General features: G+C 38.9%; 1 protein-coding gene across 1 annotated transcript in view; it reads right to left on the bottom strand.

The window, feature by feature from the left end:
• Positions 1-27,403, bottom strand: part of CHD2 (chromodomain helicase DNA binding protein 2) — a 123,389-nt gene extending 95,986 nt beyond the window's left edge. Inside the window, exons 1-5 of the mRNA XM_007447938.1 lie at positions 26,904-27,403; positions 26,422-26,554; positions 8,609-8,840; positions 4,896-4,982; positions 3,137-3,198 (exon numbers count right to left, since the gene is read on the bottom strand). Of these exons, the coding sequence (XP_007448000.1) occupies positions 3,137-3,198; positions 4,896-4,982; positions 8,609-8,840; positions 26,422-26,483 (443 nt within the window). The 5' untranslated portion in view covers positions 26,484-26,554; positions 26,904-27,403. The remainder of the gene's footprint in view (positions 1-3,136; positions 3,199-4,895; positions 4,983-8,608; positions 8,841-26,421; positions 26,555-26,903) is intronic.
• Between the last annotated feature and the right edge of the window lie 519 nt (positions 27,404-27,922).

Below are 27,922 nucleotides of genomic sequence, written 5' to 3'. Positions count from 1 at the left end.
GGAAAAGAGTTGCTTTAACTTCACTGATTTTCAGTAGATTTTCCCGTAGAGAATGCCTTTCAGTACCAAGTCCCAGTGAAGAGGGGAAATCTGGGGCTAACGAGGATTCTCTTCCACTGTCACAGGACTGTGACAGACTTTCAATTCAAAGCAGTGGAAAGGGAGAAATAACTATAATCCCAGGAGAATAACTTCAAATGATTACAGCTGAAATACTTTTTTAAATTCCAGTTGGGAGAGAGGGCTTGGGAACCACTGTACAGTGGGGTTAAGCATTACTGGGACCGTAACGAGTCAGGAGAAATCCCATACAACATTTCACAAATTAGGATAACATGAATAGCGACTACATAAAAAAGGGTTCAATGATCAAAACAGCATGAGTGGGTGAAGCAAAACTCAAAATTTTGTTTGTATGACTTTAAGTCAGGGGTTACAATCTCAAATACCCACTGGGGCCAGGTAAGGACCGTAAATGGGGTCAAATGGAGAACTCACTGCCTCTCCAAAGGTTACAAGGACCAGTGCTATATGGGGCAGCACTGACAGCTTTTCTCAAAAACTAGAAATCTAGATTCTTACATACCATCCCTCAATTTTCAACACTGCCAACTAATTCAAAAAATGTTTTCCTCTTCTAAGCTTTTAAAATGCTAATTCACATGACTCAAGGAGAGTTAACTCCCTTCCAAGACTGTACCTTCAGAAGTGTCAATGTCATAAAAGCAAAGAAAATCTGTGAAAGTGCTCTAGATTAATGAAACCTGACAACTAACACATATTTAACCCTAGATTGGATCCTGTCCTGGGGGTGGAAAAATATTATGAAAGACATTATTGGGTTGACTGACAAAATGGGAATATAAATTAGACAAAGGGGTTGTAGCAATGTTAAATCTATTTACCTTAAAACTGTACTGTGCTTATGAAAGAAAACATCCTTACTCTTAGGAAATACACACTTAGTAGTCGGGGGTGAAAGACCTTGACGTATCAATCTTAGTCTGAAACACACGTGCAATATATAAGGAGAGCACCCACAACGATAAAGCAAATGGGGCAAAAATGGTAACCAACGGTAAATCTCAGTAAAGTACACAGGCATTCTTTGTACTACTCTTATTCTTACAATTTTTCTACAGTTTGAAATTAATTCCAAAACAAAGTTTAAAAACGGCTCCTTTTAAAAACTTTAAAACCTGTGATACAATCTGCAGGGCAGGGTTTCAGAAAAACACTTCCCTGTGCTAATATTTCCAAATTTCCACTCCCTTTGAGTGAGTCTCTCAATTCTGAAATTCATGTGCACACACACTGGGTTCTGTTACCCTTGCTCAGATCAGAGAGGCCCCTGTAGTGCTATGCCTTGCAACCTGAGCCTTAGCAGTTGTAGGACCTCCTCTAAATAATGTTAGAAGGAAAGAGGTCCCCATAAGCCCTAGTACTCTCCAGCTGCCCAGAGGATGACAAGAAGTGAGGCCAGCCCAGGGCCCAAATAAACAAGCATGAGGAGAACCTCAGCTTATGCTAAGTTCCTATGGAAGCGCCCAGGGGTAGAAAAGCAGCATCACAGAAGACACAAACCCCCCACAAGGAATGAAAAGGTTCTACTCAAGGGAAAGAATGGTCCATGAAGGCCACTGAGAGTTGCCAGCTTTGGAGAGCTCTCAGGATTGATAGGAGAGGGAAAATAAATATAGAAGCCAGTCAAAAGAGTAAGTCCGATGTGTTACACAGGGACTGAAAAAATGGAAGGCTTCTCCACACCCAGATAAAGCCGTTAAAATGAGGAGTTCAGGGACTTCCCAGCGGTCCAGTAGGTAAGACTCCACGCTTCCACTGCAGGGGACACGGGTTCGATCCCTGGTTGGGGAATTAATGCAGCACGGCCAAAAAAAGGAAAGAAAAAAAACGAGGAGTTCACGTTTTCAAGTACAGCCCATTTAGATTCCAGCCAAGAGACCAGCAGAATGTAGCCAGATGGTGGAGGAAAAAGCACATGCATGACTTCCCAAAAGCCCCCAAAAGGCCATTAGCCTGGGAAGCTGAGAACAGAGTCTCCCGAGCAGGCCCTGGGACTGGGGAACAAGAGCCTTCTGAGCTGCCAAGAAGTACAGGCTTGCCTACAGTTATCATTTCTCCAACTCTAACGAAATATTTAAAACACAAATGAAAATCGTATGCCCTGTGGGCAGGGCAATATTAAATACTACTTGACTTTTCTTAGCATAGTTTCTAATAACCCTGTTAGGTCAGCAGAATAAGTATTACTCTATTTTGGAGAGGAGGAAATGGATTTTTTTAAAAACTCACATTACTTTGCTTTAGGCCAAACACTTAAATTAAGGATCACTAATACTTTAAAACAGAGAATATATAACTGGGGCTCTCAGTGGGAGCCAAGGACAATCGTTTACCATGAGAACCCCCTGAATTTGTGTGCAGAGTTTTGAGTATTCTTCTGAGAAGACAGGCTGTAGAATTCAGTTTGTCAAAGGGATCCCCACATCCCCCCAAAAAAGGTTTTTTTAATTATTTCTCCCCCCCAAAAAAAGTCAAATTTTTTTTACAAGTAGAATTTTTTAAGTTTTAAAATAACATATATATAATCTATATCATAAAGGGATTTCATATTAAGCCCATGAATTAAAATTTTCTGGCTTACGAACTGCAATAGTAAAACTACATGGAAACGACAATGTGAAATTTCATACTAAAATGGGTGTCCAACCAATATAACTTTGCCATGCCAACACAAAGAACAAATGAAAAAGAAAAACAGCCAATCTAAATGTGTTCCTTGTTTATCTACAATAGAATACCAAATGCCTATATGTTTGATATTTGTGCACATTTTTAAGAAAAAAAATAATTGGGCTAACTGGGCAAATCAGATGGAATAGCTGGGGTTTGCCCCAAAAAGTAGCCTAACACCTACATGTGAAAAACTAAGAATCCTGGGCTTCAAATCCCACTGCTGCTGCAGCAGATTCAGATGAACAGGAATCCAAGATGGCAAGAGACAGAAGCGGACTCTGGGCCCTGGGGTGCGCTACAGACACAGTGAAGGCAGTCCCAGAAATGCTCACATGTTCCAAACTACCAAATTAAGTAATTTCCCCCATGAAAGACTTACTGTTTTTTCAGCTGCCTCTGGCCTCTTCTTTTTGGGCTCCCACTCTCAGACCCGCTACTTGCCTTCAGTGTGTGAGGGGGAAAAAATGATTACAGACTTTAATTCACAGTTCTTAGGGATAACACTACCCCCTGGTTCAACAATCTACTCAATATATTCAATATGAGTTTTTAGACAGAAAGAAACCTAAGCATCTGATTGGTGGTGCTCACTTTTCTTTTGCTTTGAAAATTAATTTGTTACTGCTGAGTTACTTCTAACGCCAGGAAATATTTCTTTCAGCTTGACTTCTGAAAGAACACAAACGCCAGGAAATATTTCTTTCAGCCTGACTTCTGAAAGAACACAGTCCAATAAAATTTTCTGTGATGATGGACATGTCCTGTATCTGCAGTGGCCCACAGAGCAGCCAGCAGCCACATGTGACTGAGCCCCTGAAATGTGACTGGTGTGACTAAGGAATGGATTTTTCATTTTACCTAAATTTAATTAACACACATTTTAAAAGACACATGTCTAATGGAGACCAAACTGGATGCTGCAGATATAGACTGTCACACAAAAATGCCACACATTTAGTGTGCCATTAAAGGCGGTAACTACGGACCTGTTTCATTTCAGACCCATTAAAGAGCATGTTCAGTCATGAGCCAGCAGCCCTCTGCTAAAAGCACAAGGCCAAGTAAGTTTACAGTCACAGACATTTGAACAACTCTTTTTTCCCCCAAGTTAAGCAAACTGGCAAACTACTCCCGTTGCTGTTAGTCTTGTGCCCTACAGAGAATGTGTTAATCTATACACAAAAGAGAAAAGATGCGGCTGGTTATAACAAACATGGAAAAAAGAAAGGTAGCTAAGGTAAACCGGCTCAAAGGTCACTGAAAATAAAACACCATAAATGCAATGCAGGTGTTACAGTCAATTAAATTTTTTAAGTGTATTTACTACCCCAAACTCACTAACCTTTGGCTACTAATATTTAACTTTCATCAGAAAGATATTATATATTTAAGAATAGCAAAGTTCTCCTAAGAATGCAGAGAGGGGACATTTCACTGAGAGACCAAAGAACGTGTCCTTCAGAATGCAGTCTATAAACCTAACGTAGAGGTAAAACTTAAGAGGATTTCCATAAAAACATCACACAAACTGAGAAAAGGTCTGATTCTATAGAAACAACAGAACCCAGTACATAACACTAATTTTAAAAACCATCAATCTATTCAATCTCTGACAATTTGATCAGAGAGTAAATATGTGTTAAACATTTTATACTGCACATTAAAAATGAACTAGGAAACCAAATTTAAACCATTTAGGTAAAATAAAATACTTAAGCAAACTCTCCTTCCTTTCTCAGCAGTAAATCTGAAACTACTTCCATTGTTACACTTGCTTAGTTACCCAGGTAACAAAATCTAGAAGATTTAGAAACTAGATATTTTAAAAAGTAAACTTCTTGCTATAATCAACTGCACTATGAGAAACATTAAAAAAAAAAAAGAATTTGAGGCCAGTTCTATATAATACTCTGCCTCTCTACTAGAGCATCACAAGACATGATCTTTCAGGTAATTTTATTTTTTTAAAAGCCACATGTGGCTTTTCTTCTGTATTAGATTGAGAAAGCTCACTTTCGAGTCACTTAACTCCCATGCCTGAAGTTCAGTCTCGTTAATGGTAATACATATCAGAGTCAAAAAGGATAAGATAATTAAGGAGTCTGAATGTATCACCTTGAAACATTTTTTTTTCTTACCTCCTCCTTAATATTAAATCGTGATGGTTCTTGTCTGCTTCGGTTTGACCGCCTAACCCCATAAACATCAGGATATTCTTCCCACATCTGTAAAATTAATAGACCACGCGTGAATCGTTTCTTCTTGACCCCCATTTACTATTTACATTACTGGAACATGTATTTCAATTTAAGAGAATTCAATTAGTTATTTGGTTATATATCAAAAGGGTTGTTTTGTTAGCTTTGTTTATGAGACAGTGAAGGACCATCTTTAAAAAGAATAAGGCATATTATCCGAGAACTCATTAAAGTTGTTAACGATGCCTCTTCATTACTAAATGGCATTAAACTAGAGGTCACACTGCTTACCCATTGTTAAAATATAAACTTACAGTTGAATAATGTGGCAACATAAGAGAACAACTGCTTCCACTAAAGACAAAATATTTACTGATGAATTTTAAGTCCCTAATGCTTTCAGTTTCAGCTCTGACTGCAAAAGACTCCTCTGAGAAACTCAAAAAAATCAGCAGGGCCCCACCACCAACTCTCATTAAATAAGAATCAGTGCATTTGCATATGTTTTTTAATTCCTCAGGATGCGTAACATGCCAGATACAGGCAAATTCGGTATCTCTAACGTTTAGCTAGAAGTTCTCAGAATGAGACCCAGTGGCACCCTTGCTGTAGCACACTTCATTTTATTCTCTAAGAGTAGTAACCCTTTGCCTTTAAGACCTGATTTTTAGTAACAATCCTCACTAGTGATCAAACAAAGCTTAAAGAGGAATCAGTTGAAGAGAACATTTTTTTCACAATATACTGACACCATTTTATTAAAAGACTCAAATCAATAAATATAAAAAATTATAAAAGGCCTCCCTTCTTCCACCTCTAACAATTAGCCTAACCCCTAGCCTCACTCTCCTTCCCACAGATAACTATTAACAGGTATGCTGTGTGTTCTTTTAATGAAATCAATCACCTATAGGCAAAATGAATTTAAACAGATTGTGGAACAATGAAGTGAAGATGCTCAACAGGAGGTAAACACATAGAAGAGAGGCTTGAAAAAGCCACGATGAGAAATGTGGGTTTGTCATCGAAACACGGGTGACAGCTAATGTCATGAAAATATCTGGAGTGAAGCAAGAGAAGCCACAGGTTGAGGCTCATCATGAAATGTGTGGAAAGTGGACCCCCAAAAAGACAAAAATGATGAAAGACGATCGAAAAACACATAATGTCACTAAGCCAAGGAAGGACATAATCAACAGTGCCTTTAAAAAAGAAAAAAAAAGCCAAGGGCTTCCCTGGTGGCGCAGTGCTTGAGAGTCCGCCTGCCGATGCAGGAGACGCGGGTTCGTGCCCCGTTTCGGGAGGATCCCACATGCCGCGGAGCGGCTGGGCCCGTGAGCCATGGCCGCTGAGCCGGCGCGTCTGGAGCCTGTGCTCCGCAAATGGGAGAGGCCACAACAGTGAGAGGCCCGCATAACGCAAGAAAAAAAAAAAAAAAAAAAAAAAAGCCAAGTAAGCTGAAGAAAAACAAGGCCTCCAAAGGTAACAAGCATGATGTTCTAGGAAGAGGCATTTTAGAACTAGAAGCCATATAATCATGTAATCCAGCATCCTCAGTTTATAAATTCAGTTTATAAAAGTAGAAAATCCTTAACAACCTTAGAATAATATGAGTTGGAGGACAAAAGGTCCAACCAGGAGTCAGTAATAACCAAGCAGAAGGAAATCTAGGCAAAAGAGGCAGCACATGCCAAACACTGAACAAACGGGGCAGAGAAAGGAAGGCAGCAAAGAGCTTTGCTCTAGCGCTGCCTGCCAACCCCTCCCCCATCCTTTTTTGGACCTCTCCTAGAGCTATGAAATGACTCAGCACTGGTATTTATAGAGCTTTTATTAACTGGGTGGCTCAATGCTTTAAATGGCACTACATCAATTAGTTTTACCATTTAAAAAGACAGGCATTCTGGCTCACCTGTTGGGACTTTATCACAGTATATACTGTAATACATACATCCTAAAATCACCTTGTGTTCCTGTTTGTCCTTTTGAGGGCTAATGATATCTAATTCAACTATTCAATAAAAAGCTACCATGTGAAAGGGAAGTGTGTACAGAAAACAAAGAGCTTTCTTTAGAAGCTCATTTTAGAATAATTATTATTAAAGTCACAATCCAATCATTCTAACTGGCTAGTACATTCATCCATGTATTTATTAACTTTTTGGAACTTATCACCTTAACTTTAATATTTCTGCCTAAAGCTGTACTTATACTTATATCTTAAAATTCAGTCTTATTCCACTTTATCTCTTTAAACGGAGTTTCATATATATATATATGTATATGGTCTTACAGTTAAACTGTGAATTCCAGACAGTGAGCATCATGATTTCAGTAAAATTTTAAACACCTGACGCAAGTCGTGTTTTCTATGGCTTCTTTTACTCTCTGCAAGTAAAGAACTCTCCCCTGTACAGAAGAAAGTTAAAAGATGGCCAAGCAAGACCTTCTGCAGGTAAATTTCTGAGCTGAATGACACTCAGAGAAGATCTCTAAGTGGTACTTCGACATTCAGGGTCTTTCTGAAATAGGTCACCACCTGAAATGTCTTCTTGTGAAAGGTCCCCACACACTGAGCAGGCAACAAGCACAACACTTGAGTGTTGGAAGGTCACTTCTCTGGTGATGAGTTAATTAGCAAGGACAGCTCTCATTTTCCTATCCCTAACACTACTATCAGCATTCCCCAACCTCCCACCAGCTCTTAAGCGTCACTTACCATTAAGCAATGACTACGCTGGGAATAGAAGAAATGAAATAACACAGTTAATCCCAATTCTGTTTCAAGAGATAAAAGCAGTTTTTGTTTTTTAATTTCAGGATTGTTGAAGCTATTTTGTAAAACTTTCAGGTAACTTTAAATTGTTTGTATCGCTACAAAAATCTTTGTGTGCTATTTTAGAAGAAAAACTGATTTAGCATAAAGCTTTTAGTTTCTTTAAGACATTTTACTTCTAAATTTCTAAAAGCAATCTTTTTTATATTTTCAGTGATTCTAACTTAATTCTCTCAAAAGGGAATTTTAAAACATCAGCTGCATTTCTCATGACTAACTAGACCAAGTCATTAATTCTTCCCCAAAAGGGACGCATCCCAAAGTTTGGCCATCAATGAAAAAATGCTATGCAACTCAATTTTTGCCTTTTTGCATTCTCTGCTGGAAGATTCTCGTTAAGCAAAGAATACCTACATTGCCTAGGTACAGATAATTTCTTTTCTGTGAGGAGTATTTCTCCCTCCATTCTTCAATAGAAGAAAAACTACCCTTATTCTTGAACTGGGATTATCCATCACACTACAACTGCATTCCACAATCATCTGTGAATGACTTTCTCTGGTATAATTCAGTGCTGTTATTAAAAAATATGTATTTTAACCACCTTTTTTAAATGTTAAAAACCAAAACAACAATAATTGGTCTTTCTGCCCTATAATTTGATGGTTTATGTAATTATTTTCCTTATAGCCCTGTGTCTAACGAGTAGAGCAGAAAGCATTCCCCATTTAGACCCACAGACAGTATATTATTAGAAAAGGTGGCTGTAGATGAGTTTTCATTATCAAGATACACTAAGGAGTTTTCCGTGGGAAACAAAGGTCTGCTAGCTGGTCCTAGCTGACAGCACGTTTGTACTGTACAGCAAAGCCGATACCTTCTTCACATCAGCTATCCGTTCCTTCTTAGAGGCTGGCTTCTCTTTGGCTTCTGGAAGAACTGGCTGGGATTTGGAACCTCCCGATTCACTTTCAGATTCTGACTGACTCTCCGAAGATTCAGAACTACTGTTTGACTCGCTGCCATGTCCACTTCCTGGATCGCTGCCCTGCTCACTCTCCGACTGGCTGCCTGAGTCTGAACCCGAAGCTTCTTCAGATGCTGAATGACTTAATTAAAAAAAAATAAAATAAAATAAGTATTTAAGAACTGCCACATAAATCTGTTTTAAAATAAAAATCCTAGTGTTAATATGACAGCAGATAGTAATTTGGTAATACAAGATCAAAATTTTCTAATTACTTTTATAGTCTTATTTGCAAACAATGTCATTAGTCCCATTCTCAACATCCCTAATAGCTACCATTTCCTGAGTATGTACATGATGCCATATGCCACCTAACTTATATAGATTAGCTTTTTTTAAAAAAAATTAAAAGGGGGATATTATTTTGTCCTTCATTCAGATGAGGAAAAACTGAAGCTCAGAAGTAGTTAAATAACTCTCCCAAGATGACACAGGTAGGATTTGAAACCAGGTCCATCTGCCTGAATCCACTAAGTCTTATTTGTTCATCATCAGTCCCTCCCTCCTTAAGACAAAGACAAAACCAAACCAAAATGAAACGAACGAACGAACAAACAAAAAAGCAACCAACACAGAACAAAACAAAACCAAGGCAGAGTCACCCAAAGAATAAAAATGCAATCTGGTTGCAATTATCCAATCAGTGGTTCTCAAAAATAGGTGCAAATTAAAACATACACATGAACCCCAAACCAAAACTCCTGCCTTGAAATCTCCTGCAGTTGAGTCCCAGACCTGGTAGACTTAAGAGAAAAGAATAAACAAAGAGCCTAACCCAATGAAGACTGCCATTGGCTTCCACACACCCCCACCCCTTCCTCATTCCAAACCCCTCCCAGGAAAGAGCAAAGGTAAGTAGGTAGATGAAAGCAGAAGACACACACACACACACACACACACACACACACACACACACACACACACACACACACACACCCTGCAATGCAGGGGACACAGGTTCAAGCCCTGGTCCGGGAAGATCCCACGTGCCACAGAGGAACTAAGCCCGTGCGCCCCTACTACTGAGCTTGTGCTCCAGAGCCCATGAGCCGCAACTACTGAGCCCACGTGCCACAACTACTGAAGCCCGTGCACCTAGAGCCCGTGCTCTGCAACAAGAGAAGCCACTGCAATGAGAAGCCTGCACACCGCAACAGAGTAACCCCTGCTCGCTGCAACTAGAGAAAGCCCCGGTGCAGCAAGAAAGACCCAACACAGCCAAAAATAAATTAAAAGAAAAAAAAAAAGACACACACACACACACACACACACACACACACACACACACACACACACACACACACACACACACACACACACACACGGCCCGGGGAAGACTGAAGGCAATATACCACCCCCTGTTCTCCAACAGTTAAAAAGTAATTCATGGGCATGCTGGTAGGAATGAGGATACTCTAAAGCGAAAAGATCTAAAATTGATGGACTCTACAGGAAAAAAGTATACAGCTCACTCAGCTCTTCTGCTTAAAAAACTATCTTTTCATTTAGGAGAGGCAGAGCAGAGGAGGCAAGCAGCAACCCACAACCTAGAGTAACATCAGCAGAAAGGACCCCGAGTTTAGCAACCAGGAGATAAAAGACACAAGGCACGAAGCCAGAAAGGCTCAAAAAAAAAAAAAACACAGAGAGGCTTTGTATTTTTGTTATTTACCACCACTCCCTTCCAAACTAGAAATGAGGCACTATCACTTGACAAACATGTCCACAGAATGAACAGGAGAGTACACTGGGAATGTCCAGTGTGATCCACAGCAAGCACAATGCAGTTGAGGGGACTTTAGTTAAGATGAGAAAGCAATGAGAATAAATGGAGGGGGAGGGCGTCTACCTTGGGAAGGGGAGCAGAAGGGGAAGACCATTTATTAATTGCCTGATCATCTAACAGGTGCCAGGCAATACGCTGAGTACGTTATATGTTCATATTGCTTATTTCCCAGAACAACGCTTTTAGACACTATTATTCCCATGTGAAGGATGAAAAAATTGAGAAGTTTTAAATAACCTGGTCAATGACAAAACTAGAAAGTGGTGGGGGAGTCGGGGAGGGGAGCAGGAATTCCACCTCAAGTGTGGCTCTAAAAAGCTCATATTCTATCTTACCACAAGAGTTCAAAGCCTTAGACACTCAGAAAATAAACCTTATCCCTGTTACACAACATCCAAAACCAGTCAGGCATCCCTGTAACAGCGACTGAGTACCTACAAGGCCTCATTATACTTACTGACTCCTTGGTCCTCTGCACAGAAAAGCTGACTAGTCCAGCTGACTAAAGCATCTTAAGTCACTTACTCTCCACCTGTGACCACTCAGAAGGTGGTCAGACCAGGCAAGAGGAAAAAAGAGGAAGTACAGTTAAAAGGTGTAGGCTCTGGCCTCCATGGCTTGGGTCTCCATCCTAGATCATCTCAGGTCTGTGCCCTCTTTTAACCTGTGACATAAATCATTGCAAATGTGATGTAAACATCCAATGCCAATTCCCACATCAGGGTATATGTGTGTATATGAATATCTCATTCTCTTTGAGCTGCCTCATAGGATGAATACACTACATTTATTTAAACTGCCCCCTTATTAATGGAACATTTAGGTTATTTTTAAACTGTTCTCTTAACCAACAAGCAAAAAATACCCATGATACACTTCCATATCTCTGTATTTCTGAGTATTTAGATTTCCAAATTGTTCACTATAACCAATAAAACTATAATATCTTTGTATATATGCCTTCATGTGCAGCTCTGTATTTGTGTTTGTGTAAGAAAGTGACCTCTGGAAACATAAAAATACATATAACACCTTTCAGGTAAAAAACACATCTATGTCTATGTGCATAAATACATTTTAATCACCAAATTGCTAACAGTGGTTTCTCTGTGGGATGGGTTATTTGAGTACCTAGTAGATTCCATGAACTACTTACTGGTGCAATTAAAAAAAAAAAATTAGTAACTCTGAAAGTCAAACCCAAGAAAAGATAAACATCAAGTTTACAATTGTATTTACCTCTGGGGGTTGAGGGAGGCAGATGTAATCAGAAAATGATACTGATGGGGGACTTCCCTGGTCGTCCAGTGGTAAAGAATCCACCTTCCAATGCAGGGGATGCGGGTTCGATCCCTGGTCGGTGGGAACTAAGATCCCACATGCCACAGGGCAACTAAGCGTGTGCCGCAAACTACAGAGCCCACGCGCCCCAACTACAGAGAGAAAATCCGCACGCCACACTAAAGAGAAGCCCGCGCACAATGAAGAGCCTGCGCCACAACGAAAAAAGATCCTGCACGCCTCAACTAAGAGCTGACGCAGACCAAAGGAAAAAAAAAAAAATGATATTGGTGGGCTTTATGACTGAGGCTGAGTGGTTGAGTTCATAGTCATTCGTTATGTAAGTATTAATCTTTTTAATGTTTCAAATGGTTCATAAAAAATCCAACCAAAAGAGTCAAATTCAAGGCAAGGGATGTTAAGTATCCCCAATCCTATACAAAATGAGCTAAAGATATGAATGAGGGTGAGACCAAGTGTTTTTTTTTTTTCCCCATCATTTCTGAAACAAGTCAGATTTAAGAGACCTAAAATAATATTCGGGGGAAAAAACATTTTTAAAAATAAGCCTTAATAAAGGCATAACTGAATTAATTTGCATACTTCTCCTAGGAGGACAAGTTTCTAAATGTTGAAATAGAAAAAGAATATTTAGGAAAAAACTATAAATACCTTCACATTTAAGGCACTGACAGTCTAATTATTCATTCCAAGGGCAGGATATTTCCTGAAATATTATGCAGATTCACTATTAATGACGAATGATAATACTAAATACTATCAATATTAAGTTGTAGCTTGTAATGTTAATTTAGAGTAGGATATGTCCACAGGACTGAAAAAAGTTAGTGGGTGAGTAGTCCGTTAGCTAAGCTTTCACCGAAAGTAATAAAATTACCTGATTTCCAATGGCATTAATAGTTATAAGGCAATTAAAAATGGAATTTCCAGGAATGATTAACCACCATAAATATAGAATCCTCATGAAAAATAAGTTTACCTAAAAATTACTCAAAACCTAAGTTGCAAACAAGTTTTATAATTTCTGATTGAACAATTATCACAAGGGAAATACAATGCAAAAATAAATAAAAGGGACAAGTCAAAATTGGGAGTTTTTTGAGCTTCCCTGGTGGCACAGTGGTTGAGAGTCCACCTGCCGATGCAGCGGACACGGGTTCTTGCCCCGGTCTGGGAGGATCCCACATGCCCTGGAGCGGCTGGGCCTGTGAGCCATGGCCGCTGAGCCTGCGAGTCCGGAGCCTGTGCTCCGCAAAAAAAAAAAAAAAATTGGGAGTTTTTCAATTCCAATAGCAAAATGCTTATTTAAAAAAAAGCTTAACACTTCTTTTCACTCACTGATAAAAAGGATTTGACATCTCTTCAAAATCCTTTCTGAAGCTGGCAAAAATGGAGTGATTAAGTGTCTCTTACAACTGGACCTTGAAAGCAAGCAGCATTAATAGCTATTGTTCCATTTTTAATTTTTAATCACCGCTTCCCAGATAACCACAAGAGGGCAGCACAGCAACACTCCGCTACAGAGCAAGCCTGTGGGTTCTCGGCCCAAGAGCTGCCATTTCAGCACTTACTGGGTACTGTTTATTTTCCTAAACTTACAAAATGGCTGAACTGCTTGGCAGAGCTGGATTTTTTTTTGGTGGTGTTGGTGAAAGCAAAATCTGGTAAAAACGCAAAGCCATCTACACTGGAATTCCATAAAGTTTATCTCCAGACTATGTTCTATCAATATTAAAATAGCTAACATTGTGGAGCACTTCTGTGCCATTTGCAGACATTCCCCTCTAATCCTTCTCTTCATTTTACCTAAGAGGCCTAGCCCAAGTGTGTGTATGTCATCCCCCAGCCCCACAGCCTAAATTATGAAATTCACACTACTATTAACCTCTAAGTGGTGTTGCTGTCCCTGTCATAATCAGTTAAACAGATTATTAAACCACCCAACAAGAGATTAAGGCCAGAATCATTCCAAGGGTGGTGCAGGACAAGTCACTTCTATGTGTCATAAGAGGATAGAAAGGCAAAGATTAAGTCATGAGTTTCTTACTGATGAAAAAAGTACTGGATGTAGCTCCTTAAATAAACTGAACAGTATCTTTAAGATCTCCTCCACCTCTGGTTCAGGTCCTATGATTCTGAAGAATAAGCTACATTATAAACCAGGTTCAACAAGTAAAAGACTGAGAAAAGAAAGTTCAATGTACACACAACAAAGGATTTATACATACAACATATGAAGAATTACATAGCAAAGAAAAATCCAATAAAAAACTAGGCAAAGGAAATGAACAATTACAAAACCCAAACTGCAATAGCCCATAAACATATAAAAAGGTAATTAAACCTCACTGGTAATTTGGGAAGTGTATTTACCACATATTATTTTACATTCATCTGCTTGGCAGAAATTAAAGTCTGGTTAACATTAAAGTATGATGAGAAAGTAGGGAAAATTGTACTCATATACCATTACTGAAAAAGTAATCAGTAGAAGCTTTGGAAAGCTATTTGGCATTATATTACCCTAGAAATATGCATGAATCGTGTGAGTCAATCAGTGGGTATATAACCTAAACAAATTATCAAATGTGTGCAGGAGATAGAAAGTATAAAAATGTTCAGAGCTCTGCTCATAAGATAAAAAAAAGGAAATAACCTAAATGTTCATGTATGAAAATGCAAAAATAAAATGTGAAACATTCATACTATGCAATTAACTACAACAGTTAAGACTAGGGATGAATCAGATCTATAAATAATCAATATGACAATTTCAAAACTATCATATTTTTTTAAACACAAAATATATTACATGAACCATGTGCGTTTTAAAAATGCCAAGGTTTTTATACGCCAAGTTCATGAAAGTGACAAGGGAAAAGGGGTGAATAGGATTTTAACTATATCTAACTTGTTGAAAAGTTTAATTTTATTCTTTGAACTTCCCTGAATGTTTCTTAATTTCTCAAAAAAGAGCTGTTTCTAACATTGAAGAACTGATCAGTATTTTGGAGTAGACCTTCCTAGGATTCGGCAATTCTTTTGGAACTCACTTTAACACTGGAAACACTAAGGATCCTCTTTTCAGAAAAAGGTACATATATGTAAGAGACAAAACGCACGCATAAATGCTGTGTACAGTTTCAGAAGATAAAGGGTTAATTCAGTCCCATCAGTAAACCAGCCCACCCCACCCCAAGATTAAGAAACCCAATGATAAAGGAGGAAAAAAAAATCTACCTTTAATAACCATATTTCTAAAATTCTCAACTGGTGCCAGGCAGAAGTCACCTTTATCTCTATTATGCTACTCGGCTCCCCAATAACCAGTAAACATCTGAGTAGTCCTAAGTAGTTTAGGAAGCATTAAACAAATGGAACCCAGGCATACATATCATTAGAGAAAAGTGAATTATAACAAGAAGCCTGGATAAGGTACAAATTAAATATTCATTTCACAAATAGCTATCCCAATCTGGGTCTGGCAGAGCACTAAGGATTAACATAAAAGGCGAGGCAAGCTTTCTACTCGGGTAACAACATGGAAGACTAACCCTTCATGCGGTGAAAGGCAGTTACAGAGAGAACTCTCCCTATAATCTACCATACCAACTGATGTATTTACATCCATTTAGAACCCTGAGGTTAGATGAACTTGTTTGACCAGGAGTTCCTTTCAGCCCTTTGAGTCTTATCTTTCCTTATTAACAACTTTTAGGCTACAGTTTTAGACTTTTATAAGTTAGCAACTCCAAAGCTCAAAGGAGATTTAAACGTCCTGGCTGCTAACCTCAATAGTAAATGTGGAAATTAAGACCACACTGTCATAGGAAGTAAGTCTGAATCGGGCCACAGAAAAGGAAAAGTGAGGGCTCCCAACTTTCTTAATAACAGCCAACACTCACTGTGGCAAGCACTTTAGTGTCTTAGACCAGTTTCTCACACTCAGCATTATTGATGTTTTTTTGTTGGGGCGGGGAACGGGGGGGGGGGCACAAAGCTAAATTCAGAGGAAGCAAACTTTTTAATCAAGCAAGGGAACTGCAACACTGCAAGAATTTGACCCTTCACCCCCTTCCCTCAAAATGACAACTTACCAGCCATATACTGCCTCCATTTTAATGTCAAATCAACCAGCATTATCAACTGGAACTGAAGGCGCCCTCTAATTAAGGTTTTTGACAGCCACCACACTCAGGAACCATTTCTCCAGAGGGCATGTCTATAGGACAAGTGTTCCCAACGCTGGCTTTGCAATGGACACACCTGGAGCCCTTCTGACAATCCCGACTATCTCCCCCTCCCCTCCCCCCCTCTCTCTCCTCCTCTTCCCTCCCTCCCCTCCCACTACAAGACCCCCCAAATCCAATCAGGTATGGGCCCGGGTTTTTTAAATTCACAAGTGATTCTGATGCAAAGCCTATGCTGGAACTAAGTGTACCACAACAAAAAACAAAAATTAGAAGCAAAGCTCAGTCTCTACAAACTGTGGCCAAATCCAAAGTGCATGTGTGGTGCTGGAGTCTGTCCAACCAGAGGAGGGCCAGTTTCTCATCTCCAGCACACCTCCACCCACCACCTTTCCTCCCACTACTCCCCCATCGGTTTCCTCAAACTACCCCCAGGGGAATCACTGGATACAAGTTAACTTGAATCTTTCCATGTAAAATCACTGCCTTTCGAAAATCAATCTGTCTCTGGCATAAATCACACCAGTGATTTTCAGCTTTTGGTTTCTTTAAAAATGTAAAGTTTTTTAAGACAGAGTACAGAATTAGTCTACAGTTTTACTATTTTCCCCAATCACCTACATAGTTTCCTCTTACCTATCTAATCCTGGAGCCAAACTGCCCGTGTCTGAATCCAGTTCTATCTACCCTTTATTCCCCCTTGTGCCTCAGTTTTCTCATCTACAAAAGACGGGTGATAATCCTACCTACCTCACAGACCTGATGTGAGGACAACCCAAAGTAACACATATCAAGGACTTAGAACAAGTTGCAGGCTCATAGTAGGCACTATTGTTAGCAATTATTGAATCTCTCCAAAACAATCAATGCAGTTTTCAATGATAAATCTCAACGATCATTTCATCTACTGGTTTGCACAACTGTAAGCAGAACCAGAATAAACGGATAGAAGTAACTATAAATCCTTGGTAAGTATACAACCCCACTGAAGGAACAGGATTACATGAGTATAAGAGCTCAGCAGGACGCAGGACCACCCACAGAAGTTCAAAAGAAGAAAGCTCTGTGACAGTTAACCTGGGAATGCTAGTGGAAGGAGGTCACTATCATTTCTGCTACACTAACCCTCACACTGAATAAAATATACATTCAAAACTCCTTGAAACAGTGCCTGACACAGTGTACACTCAATAAAATGCAAATCTACTCTGGTATTCACCACATGTTATTTTCCTTCATGACAAAATCCAAATGAAAGATTACCAGCCACGACTGGACTAAGAAATAACTCATACAAATACAATACCCTGAGGTTTATTTTTATATTCTATTCTCTTATTCTGTTTTTAATGCTGGTTACAATTCACAACCCACGAGTGGGTGACAAATATCACTCTAAATAACTGATTCACAGCACAACCCAGGGCCACTGCTCTAGCCCTAAGTTACCTTTATCAGCTATGGGGAAAAGGAATTCTGAATGGAACGTAACTGTTCAAAGTTAATTCTGGAATCCAAACTTTTGGAGGTGCCTAAACGGGTTCAAGTAGACAATCACAGTAATGAAGAGATAGCACTAGAATTTAAAGCAATTGGAGGTGAAAAAATCCCATCAGTATCAACATCTCAAAGGTATGCTACAGCAGTATCTGGCATGACATTGAAACGGAGGAAACTTTTCCTCTTCCATCAAGCATACAACTCCCCCTTATCAGCACCCCATCCCCCATTGCTTCCAGACCTCCAAATTCAAGCCGCCCTAAAAAGGGAACTGAGAAAATAGGACAAGGAATGGAGAGACAAAGGATTGGAAAAGAATGTAACAAGTGCTCCATCAGAAGATTTGAAACACATGGAGAAACATGCAAACATATGGAAACACATGAAAATTGGAAACACATGGAGAGCTTTTAAAAATTAATCACAGGGGTTGGGCTAGACATTGGTATTTTTAGAAGCTCTCCAAGGTCTGAGGTAGAAACAGAAAATAGAATTCAACAACTCAAACCAAAAGTAAAGGAAATGAAGAAAGCAGAGGAAACACAAAACACAAACCATGAGACTACAGGTCTAACAGAATAAACTGGACATTAGGCATTATGTTAAATCAAATGCCGCTATGGTGAAGACTGATTAATAAAAGCAAGCTACAGCCAATTAGATTTTTTTTTAATATTTATTTATTATTTATCTATTTATTTATGGCTCTGTCGGGTCTTGGTTGTAGCACACGGGATATTCGTTGTGGTGCACGAGCTTCCCTCTATCTGTGGCACGTGGGTTCCAGAGCGTGTGGGCTCTGTAGTTTGCGGCACGCTGGCTCTAGTCGAGGTGTGCGGGCTCAGCAGCCCCGCAGCATGTGGGATCTTAGTTCCCTGACCAGGGATCAAACCTGCATCCCCTGCATTGTAAGGCAGATTCTTTACCACTGGACCACCAGGGAAGTCCCGCCAATTAGATTTTGTTGTAAATATTACTGTAGTTACATTTATATCCAAACAGCACTGCACCTTGGTATTAATTATTCACTCTTGTACAGCTTGAGAAGGAAATGAGGCAGAGGGTAAACCAGGGCAATAATTACCAGCTCCAGAAGGAGGAAATAAGGCATCTACTCAGAGTGACTGCCAAGAGAAAGGCTATGACTCACACAAGCTGGTCTACTCCAGAAAGAGTCATATGCTCCTTTCAAAAGGCTGGGTTTCTCAGGGGGATAAATTTTAAAAATAAAAACAATTAAAGGATTAACTGAAAAATACAGCCAAGGTTTCAACTAACTAAAAGAGGACCTGCCTCCTAAAATCATTTTAACAAACCTCTCTCCTAACTTGCCTAAATAGACCAGACTCCTGTGGGAGGCCAGGCCACCAGCCACAGAACCTCACGGGCAGCCTGGCTCTTAAAGAGGGACTTAGAGGGACTTCCCTGGTGGCGCAGTGGTTAGGAATCTGCCTGCCAAAGCAGGGGACACAGGTTTGAGCCCTGGCCCGGGAAGATCCCACATGCCACGGAGCAACTAAGCCCGTGAGCCACAACTGCTGAAGCCCGCGTGCCTGGAGCCCATGCACCACAACAAGAGACACCACTGAAATGAGAGGCCCAAGCACCACAACGAAGAGTAGCCCCAGCTCGCCACAACTAGAGAAAGCCCGCGCCCAGCAACAAAAGACCCAATGCAGCCAAAAGTAAATAAATAAAATTAAAAAAAAAAAAAAAAAAAAGAGGGACTTAGAACAGAAAAAGAAAGAAAGATGAAGCATTAGGAATAAAATATTACTAGCAGCTTGCAGTTACTGAGTACTTTCAGTGTAACAGTCTCTCTTTGCTAAATACTTTATAGGCATTGTGTGATTTAATCTTTATAACCCAGTGAAGACTATCATTATCCACACTTTTTTTTTTGGCGGTGCCGCGCGGCATGCGGGATCTTAGTTCTTGACCAGGGATCGAACCCGAGCCCCCTGCAGTGGAAACTCGGAGTCTTAACCACTGGACCACCAGGGAAGTCCCATATCCACACTTCAGAAATGAGAAAATTCCAACAGTGTACTTCATTAGCCTAAATTGGAAAGAAAAGTTTTCAGTACTAAAGTAAATGCTGCACTAGTGCCCATCATTGTACACAGCTCTTGCCCGGCTCGGAAGGAACAGTTAAAGACTTCACAAATTACAAAATAAACTCATGAGAACTGGATCCTAAGTATAAAATCAAGATTATCTTTAGAATGATGCCTTAGCTGCTGCTCTTCTGCAACACTCTCCCCATCAAGATCAGAGTAATCACATTTTCCCCTAAACTGTGGGGACTCTCCAGAAGCTACCACTAAAATAACAAAAATGGTGACCTTAGCCAAACATATTAACATAATGTTGTAGGTCAATTATACTTCAAAAACAAACTAACTTACAGAAAAAGAGATCAGATTTGTGGACCAGAGGCAGGGTTGGGGATGGGGGGGTAGTGAGGGGTCTGTGGGGAGGGGGAATTGAATAAAGATAGCTAAAAGGTACAAACCTCCAGTATACGACAAATAAGTACTGGGGATGTAAGGTAAAACACGATAAATATAATTAACACTGCTGTATGTTATATAGAAAATTTGTTTAAAAAGTAAATCCTGAAAGTTCTCATCACAAGAAAAACAATTTTTTAATTTTGTATCTACCAGATGATGCATGTTCACTAAACTTATCGTGGTAATCATTTCATGATGCATGTATGTCAAATCATTATGCTGTATACCTTAAATTTATACAGTACTGTACGTCAATTATATCTCAATAAAACTGGAAGAAAAAAAAGGAACTTAACCAAACATGTTAACAGTAAGATGCTAAATTGGAACTGTTTTGAAATGCAGCATGAGTGCCTTCCATACACCTAACATTCTCCATGATTTATTTCACCAAGCAAAGCCTTGTCCCCCCACCTCCAACACACCCAGTAGAGGAGCTTTTAATAAAAGGGCCTCTGCCCCCAGACTTCCCTTATCAATTAGTTTAGACTGATTAGGGGCAAGGTCATAACATATAAAATATGTGCTCCAACACTGTGCTAAATTACTGAAAACAAAATAAACATAAGACAGACCCTGGGCATTTGGTGAATTGTGTCAACTTCTGTTGTTTGGATTTATACTAATAACACTGAAGTTCCAAAGAAGTAGTAATAGGCAATTTTGGTGAGGTATGAATTTGAATTCAATGCCCAATCAATCAGGTTGAAATGCAGAAGGGAATTATTCAGCTACAGTACCGAACACCAGCTAAGTAGGCCAACATAGTTGTTTTTATATGTATACAAAATAACTCTCGGGTGATTAAAAAGAACACTGTTTCTTCGCTAAAACACCCTCCTTAAGAAAGTCAACTGAGTTCTAAGGTTTTCAAAACAAACAAACAAAAAAAGCTAAAAGACCTCAAAAAACTGATGCTCATGCCCAGAATAAATTTACCAAATGTCACACAGAGCAGTCACTTAATTTTTATGTCAGGAGCAAGCTGACTGTGCCACATTTTATGGTGACTGTAATTTGGTCACAAGTAATGAATGATAGGAGTCTGGAAATAGGTGGTTGTAGGAGGTATCTCTCACAGTTGTCAGGGTTTGCTGTATATGGGAGGGGGTAATTAAACCAATCAATTATAAAATCTGTGAGTTCCATATACTGTCAGGTAAAATTCAACTGAACTTCCAGATTCATCTCTCAAACAATAACTTGCTAAAACTTTTTATAACTAAAGCTTCTAATGAAATACTGTTTGCCCACCTTCCTGCAACTGCTTAACCTTTACAAAAGATGTTACTCTCCAAAGAGCCAAATATCAATTGGAAACTGCAGGTTTTCAAAACAAGAATCCAAAAGAAAGAGGAAAGATTAATCAGCACTTTTCTTGCCATTTCATTACATTCTGCACACAGGAGGAAAACCCATAGAAACCTCAATGAACAGACCTAATACTCTGGTTCTTTAAAGTTAATTGGCTCCAAGTGGCATGCAAACTGTTCACAGATATACTGCTATATCATAATATTCATTTTAACTCACACAGTAACAGTATTTATTACATCTACAACAGAGCAGTTCATATCCTGGAACACAACTGCAGTGTTACTTAATTCTATCTTTTAATTTAGGGTATTTAGCAAATAAAATTTTAATAAACTAACCAGAATTCAATCTCAATACACAGAAAGAACCTTTCTTCTTCTTGCTTTATATCCACCTTCAAAAGTTGCTAATATGTTAATGATCATCAAATTCTTAAGTATTTGTCCCTAAAGCTGTTAAAAATTTCATCATATATATTTGAGCATATACTTTAAAAATCACTTACAGAAGCTTTGATGAACAAGTCTATAAAACAAACTGAAAACCCAATTTCACCTAGTTTCCACAAAGAATTCTTCGTAAAGAACCAAGACTATGCGAACCTACAAAACCAATTAATAATGTAGTGAATTTTATCTTCTATAAACTTTATTCAAAAACTCACGATATGCCCAGGTAAACATCTTTCAAAGTACCATACTTTTACTCAATAAAAAATTTCTGAACTATTGCCAACTATGTGACAGATCATTCCAGTTATTGCTAAAAACACTCCAAAAGCTTAGAAAAAACTTTTCACCAGGGTACGATTACGAAAACACCAATATAGTCTTTCCTTCTTATTTAAATTCATTACTTGGGACCAAATTACAGTCACCGTCAGTTAGCTATGATTTTTTTTAACCAGAAATCCTTGCAAGCGTTTCCAAACAAGGCAGACCATGAGCATCATTACAGCATTTTAACAAGTTTACCATGATTGAATTAAAATTTCCAGAATGGGGTATCTGAGAAGTTTCCTAAGATTTTGCCAAGTAATTCCACTACTGGCCAAGCTTTGGGAGTCACTATTCTTCAGCAAGTGCTTAAACACTTAAGAAGAGTTGTTTTCTAACACTTGTTTGCACAGTTATGGATGCCTATTGCTGTATTCTGTTGTTTAAGTCACCCTAGTATTAGTAACCTAGTAGTTACTGGTCAGATGAAAATCTCTAGCTATTTTCTACTTAACTATCCCGTTGTTAATCTTAAAAATAAATCACTTTGCACATACTGACCTGAGTTTTTCTCCATCAAATGCCAATTGAGAAAATGTTTGGTACCAAGTAAAAATGCACGGGGACAAGCTCAAATAATCTTCCCTTTGTTTATGAGCCATGTATTAAACAACAGCTGTAACACCGTTAACAAGTTTCAATTAAAATAAAAACATCTCCTCTTGATAGTGAAACGCTTTTGGTCAATGGTAACAAACTCACTAATCTCTTCACAGTGAACACAAAAAAGAAAAAAAAAACCGCTACAATATGAGAAAGGAAAGCGAAAACGATAAAAACTGGCAGGTTTTCGATTTGAAGGTTTCCGATTAGTGCCTTTTACTTTCTCCAAAAGCAGAAGCCGCTTCTAAAAGTGGAAAACCATCCCTAGGGATGGGCAAAAAATACACGCTGCAGGGTGGAGACGGCCACAGGGCTGGATGGAGGGTGCCGCCAGGGGCGAAATCGCGCAGGAGAGGGCGCCCACCGGAAACTCCCAGACAGCCTTCCCTTCCCCTCCCCCCCACCCCCGTTCCCACCCCCGTTCCCACCCCCGTGCCCCTTGGCGTGCGACTGCTTAGGCCAAGAGGAACGACGTAGGCTGCGCACGCAGCCTAACGTCACTGCGTTCGCTCCTCCCGGCGACGAGGCGCCTGACGTCGCAGGGCGGAGCCTGCCCACAGGCCGCCGCTGTTGACCCGCTGTTACCAAGCGCGCGCACAGCCAATCAGCAGTCGGCGCCGTCGCCGGCCGGCCTTTGAACTCGGCACGGCAACTTCCTGCTGTTTGGCGAGTACACAGTGCAATGCAGTATGTCTGTCAGCGCTGCGGCACAAAGGAACAGCCATTTTGTGACTGAGCTGGACCTGCACCAAGATGCCAGGGGCTCAGAGAGCTGCTGCCGGCGCTAACTACCAAGCTGCCCTTTATTTCAGTACCAAAGAACAAAAAAGGGGGAGGGGGAAGATACTTCGGTATTTCAGGTTTCAGATCGCTTTATTTTCAATCTTCTCAAAAAATCCCGATTCCTAAGAATTATCAGCATCATAAAATGGCTGCCACTTAAAAAACTCCCTGTTCCACTCCACAGCCCACTGCATTATGCCAATTTCTAACTATCCCCAGCCTTTTAGAGTAACTAAAAGGCTGATTAAAAAGATTTTGCCCGCACCTCAGGTTATCAAAATAAAATCTGGTTCAGAGGCAGACGTTTTGGAGATAAATTTAATAAACTGTTTCAGTTCTTATGATAAATTGAAAACGCAGCGTCCTAGAACACACAGCTCTTTGTGTGCAGTTCCATTCACATTTCCTTCTCTTTCCATTTTGTGATATTACTGAAGTTACCCCAAACCGCAAATTATTTTAGATAAGTGTGTGGTATACATTTCTATATATGTCTATCACGAAAACTGTTTCAAATATTTAAAAATTTACAGATATCAAGTATCTTTAAAATCATGTTTTTGAAAGTGAACTTTTTAACCTTCAAAAATCATGATATACAAAGTATAACATTATACTTAAGCATTAACTTCAAAAGAACAAACTTACATAATGACTATTAAGTATTGCCATTATTTCCAAAAACAGGAGCATACCAGCCATACCTAAATTTACACTCAATTCTTTCAGGTCCTAAAGTAAATCTCTGACCAAAAAGTTTACTTGACCTGCAAACTCCTCCCTTCCTCTCCTGTGGCTCAGGCTGCAAAAGTTGATTCCTGTAGTATTCCCTAAACGCTATAGACTTTATGCCATAGAAACTAGGTCCTTATGGAGAAATTCTGATGGATTAAGGAACCAAGTTCTAGCTACCATAACAGTCACCTTAATTTTAGCTCACTTAAAAATAACATTAATCTACTACAATAAAACACCACTAACATTCTATAGCTTTATAATTTTAAAAGGAAGTGATGTCATAATTATGTGCATGTATTAAGGTATGCAATTTAGGGTAATTTAACACTCCATCTTCTTTTCAAGGAGTCTCTCAAATATTTTTTGACACTCATCAGGTATATGAATCAAAATATACGTGACAAAAAAACACATTTAAAAGTACAGTGCATGCCTCTAGTTAAGCTGCAACCTCATTACCAGGAGACAAATGCATGGCAACTTCCATGTAGTTTTCCAGGTCAGAGTATCATTAAAAAAAAAAGAATAACAACACCGCTTAAATTTTTTAAATTAGAAAGCAGAGTCTGATCAATGATGTTAACCACAAACCTTGCCTGAGAAAGCCAAAACCCATGTGAGATATGCAAATCATACACTCAAGGGAGTACCAATTTTAGGTATTGAATCTTTAATAATTTGTCAAAGATACCTGGGGATTCCTATTTGTTCAAATCACCATCACTTTTCAGAAAAGTCAGTTTAGAATCAGTAGAGAAGTTTTCTGTCCTAAATCTAACCTAGGTATACATGGGCAATTCAATTCCAAAGACAGTAATCCAAACTATGTGACAATTCAATTTGCAAAAGAATTTGGAAAAGTATTTTTAAAAACAAGGGTCAAAATATTTTAAGTCTTATAAAAATTTAACATTATTAACAAACCATTTTCAAAACTTTCAAATCACTAACCTAACAAAGTATATTGTTTATATAAAATTATAAAAGAAAGCAAAGCTGGGGAGAAAAACATCATATAACCAATCAAATTCTTGTTAAATGCATGATTTATAACATGACAATTCATAGAACACACATCAAGAAATGCATTCATATATACTTTAAAAAATTAATATACAGATCATACAAAACATCTTAGAGGCTTTTCATACAACAAAACATCTTAGAGGCTTTATTACTTAGTCACTAATATGGTGAACTCCAACAAATGTGAAACAAATCATGATTTGAACAAACAGTACATTTGTAAGCTTCAGGAGATAAAGCATTCCAGGCGACTCTGTCGAAATAAATCAATAAATTTAAAGCAGCTACAACTAAAATGCAAGGATAAAATACTACATCTACCAACCAGAGAGCATTGTCTGAATATAAGCATACAAATGCAAACCATAAAGTATTTTAAATATAAAACATACAATTATAATCAGAAGCAAACACAAAATAAAAGCATATTAATAGTATTCCAAGATTTCTGTGATCACAGGTCTGATCTCATAAATGCAGAAACTGTAATCATCGAGAGTAAAGGTTTTGATAAATCTTATCAAAATCGCCTAAAATGTCAAGAGTATCAAAAGAAATACAGAGTCAAATAAAAATATAAACTGAGAGGCATCAGTCAAAGGGTCCTTTTTGCAATTTCATTTTAAAATGTACATTTTTTCATTCATATAACTTTCTCAAATGTCTATTTACTATAATTTACTACCACAAGGCTCCTCTATGGCCTTCAGTTACAAGTTTGGGTATCCTAGATTCTTCAAAGAAAAAATTTGCCTTGTATGTAAAATGGTGCAATGCAGCAATGGCTAAACCGACAAGGTCATTTTCCTACAGCACGAAAACCTAAAAACTGAAATTTATTGACAAAAAAACTGTAGTTTACAGGAAAGGCCCCCTTGAATAAAGGTACCTTACCTTTTGACTGCTGTAAGAGGCCTTAAGTCACAACTTAACTTTCATAAATTGCTACCAAAAAATTAGGGTGTGGCATATTAGCAATCTCAAGGTCACGCTTTAAAAAACGAATCCAAATTAGTAAAATACTTAAAATAAAACAGATAGCTATCCTTGTCTGTCAAGGTGAACAATGTAAGCTGAGGTTTCCCCCAAAAAAAAAGAAAAAAGGAAGAAAGTTGATAGCTCATACCTCGATGCATTGCTGTGTAGCGAACTGTCCTCCTCTTGGCTTTTGTCCTTATTTCTCATCATCTTTTAATTCTTAAATATTAAGGGGGAGGGGGAATCTGTGTTTGCTTTGAAGTCCTGTGCCCAGGTATTTACTGTCAAAAGTTGAAAGAAAGGTAAGGTCCCAGCTTCTATCGATGGTTTTTATTATCAGGAACAAAGTCCTGACGATGTAACGATATTGTTATAACACAACAGCGGTTAAGCACCAAAAAGCAAAATATTTCTATTTTTTCTTTAAAAAAAACACACATAAAAACAGGCTAAACCGAACAGGGAGAATCATCACTATCAATAAGGAAAGTTTCTCAAAGTAACACACTGGATACAAATAACAATCTCTGTATCTTATTGCGTCATCCAGGAATTTCTCATATTTACAGAAAATAAAGCAAACATAAACATATAAATCTTTTAAATTATCACTAATGATCATGAACTTACCTGATCCATGTAGTAGGTCCAAAGCAAGAGTCCTATCTAGTAGTAGAAAAATACCAGATCCAAATAATTAAAAATAAAAACAAAATTCTCCGTTAAAAAACAAAAAATAAATAAAATTATCCTCAAATATGTTAACTGGTCAAAAAAATACAGCAACAATTAATCCTAAAACGGGTCCGGAAGAAAAAAAACCTCATTAGGAGAGCGCACAAAAATGGAGGTGCGCCATGGCTTCTAAGCTGGAAAAAACAACGACCTGGGCTCTCAGTACGGCTGCTTCTTTCCAACAAGGCACGAAAAGAAAGCTCCCAAAAGCTGCTTTTCTCCCTAAAAAAGGTTCGAATCGACCCCAGTAAGTCACTAGGACAGGCAGGGGGCTGCGGGGGCCCCCTGAGGCTGCCTGAAAGTTAGGGAAAGTTGCGTAAAGTGAGGCGAAGGCAGGGAGCAGAGCGCGCTCTCTCTAAGGCACAGCCGCCATCTAGAGCCTCCTTCCCAGCTCTGAGAGCTCTGCCTTTGATTGACACTCTCTACATTTACCCCACAACTCAGGTGATGTACCATAGACCCACCCCTTCATCTCCACCAAAAAAAAAAAAAAAAAAAATCCTCCATCCCAGGGAGCCTAAGGACCCCTACCCCCACCTCTCCCTGCCCCTCCAGACCACCCCATCAGGGGGAGGGGGGAGGGTTTCTTAACCCCCTCTGGCTCAAGCACCCTTTTTAAGCCAGAGAGAAATGTAATTTGTTCCTTTTGTCTAAAGATCTGCTAAATATTTCAGTCCTTGAGCTAAAATAACTTCCTCTCTGGACAGGAAGTGGTGTTTTATCAAGCCATTTTGAAAGAGGAATAATTCTTAAGAGTATATAAAGCTCAGCTTAGTATTTAATCTTTTTAAAAACTACCCCCCACCATGGGTAAAATGGTTTCTAAATAAAAGCAAAACCTCAACTTAATAAATTAAATTCAAGTCTTGCCTTCTTTAGGAAGCCTAAAAATTATCTAAGGACTAAGTTTAAGG

This window comes from Lipotes vexillifer, unplaced genomic scaffold (genome assembly GCF_000442215.2).
Source record: "Lipotes vexillifer unplaced genomic scaffold, Lipotes_vexillifer_v1.1 scaffold1503, whole genome shotgun sequence".
NCBI lineage: Eukaryota > Metazoa > Chordata > Mammalia > Artiodactyla > Lipotidae > Lipotes > Lipotes vexillifer.
This window is presented reverse-complemented; position numbering and strand designations above follow the sequence as displayed.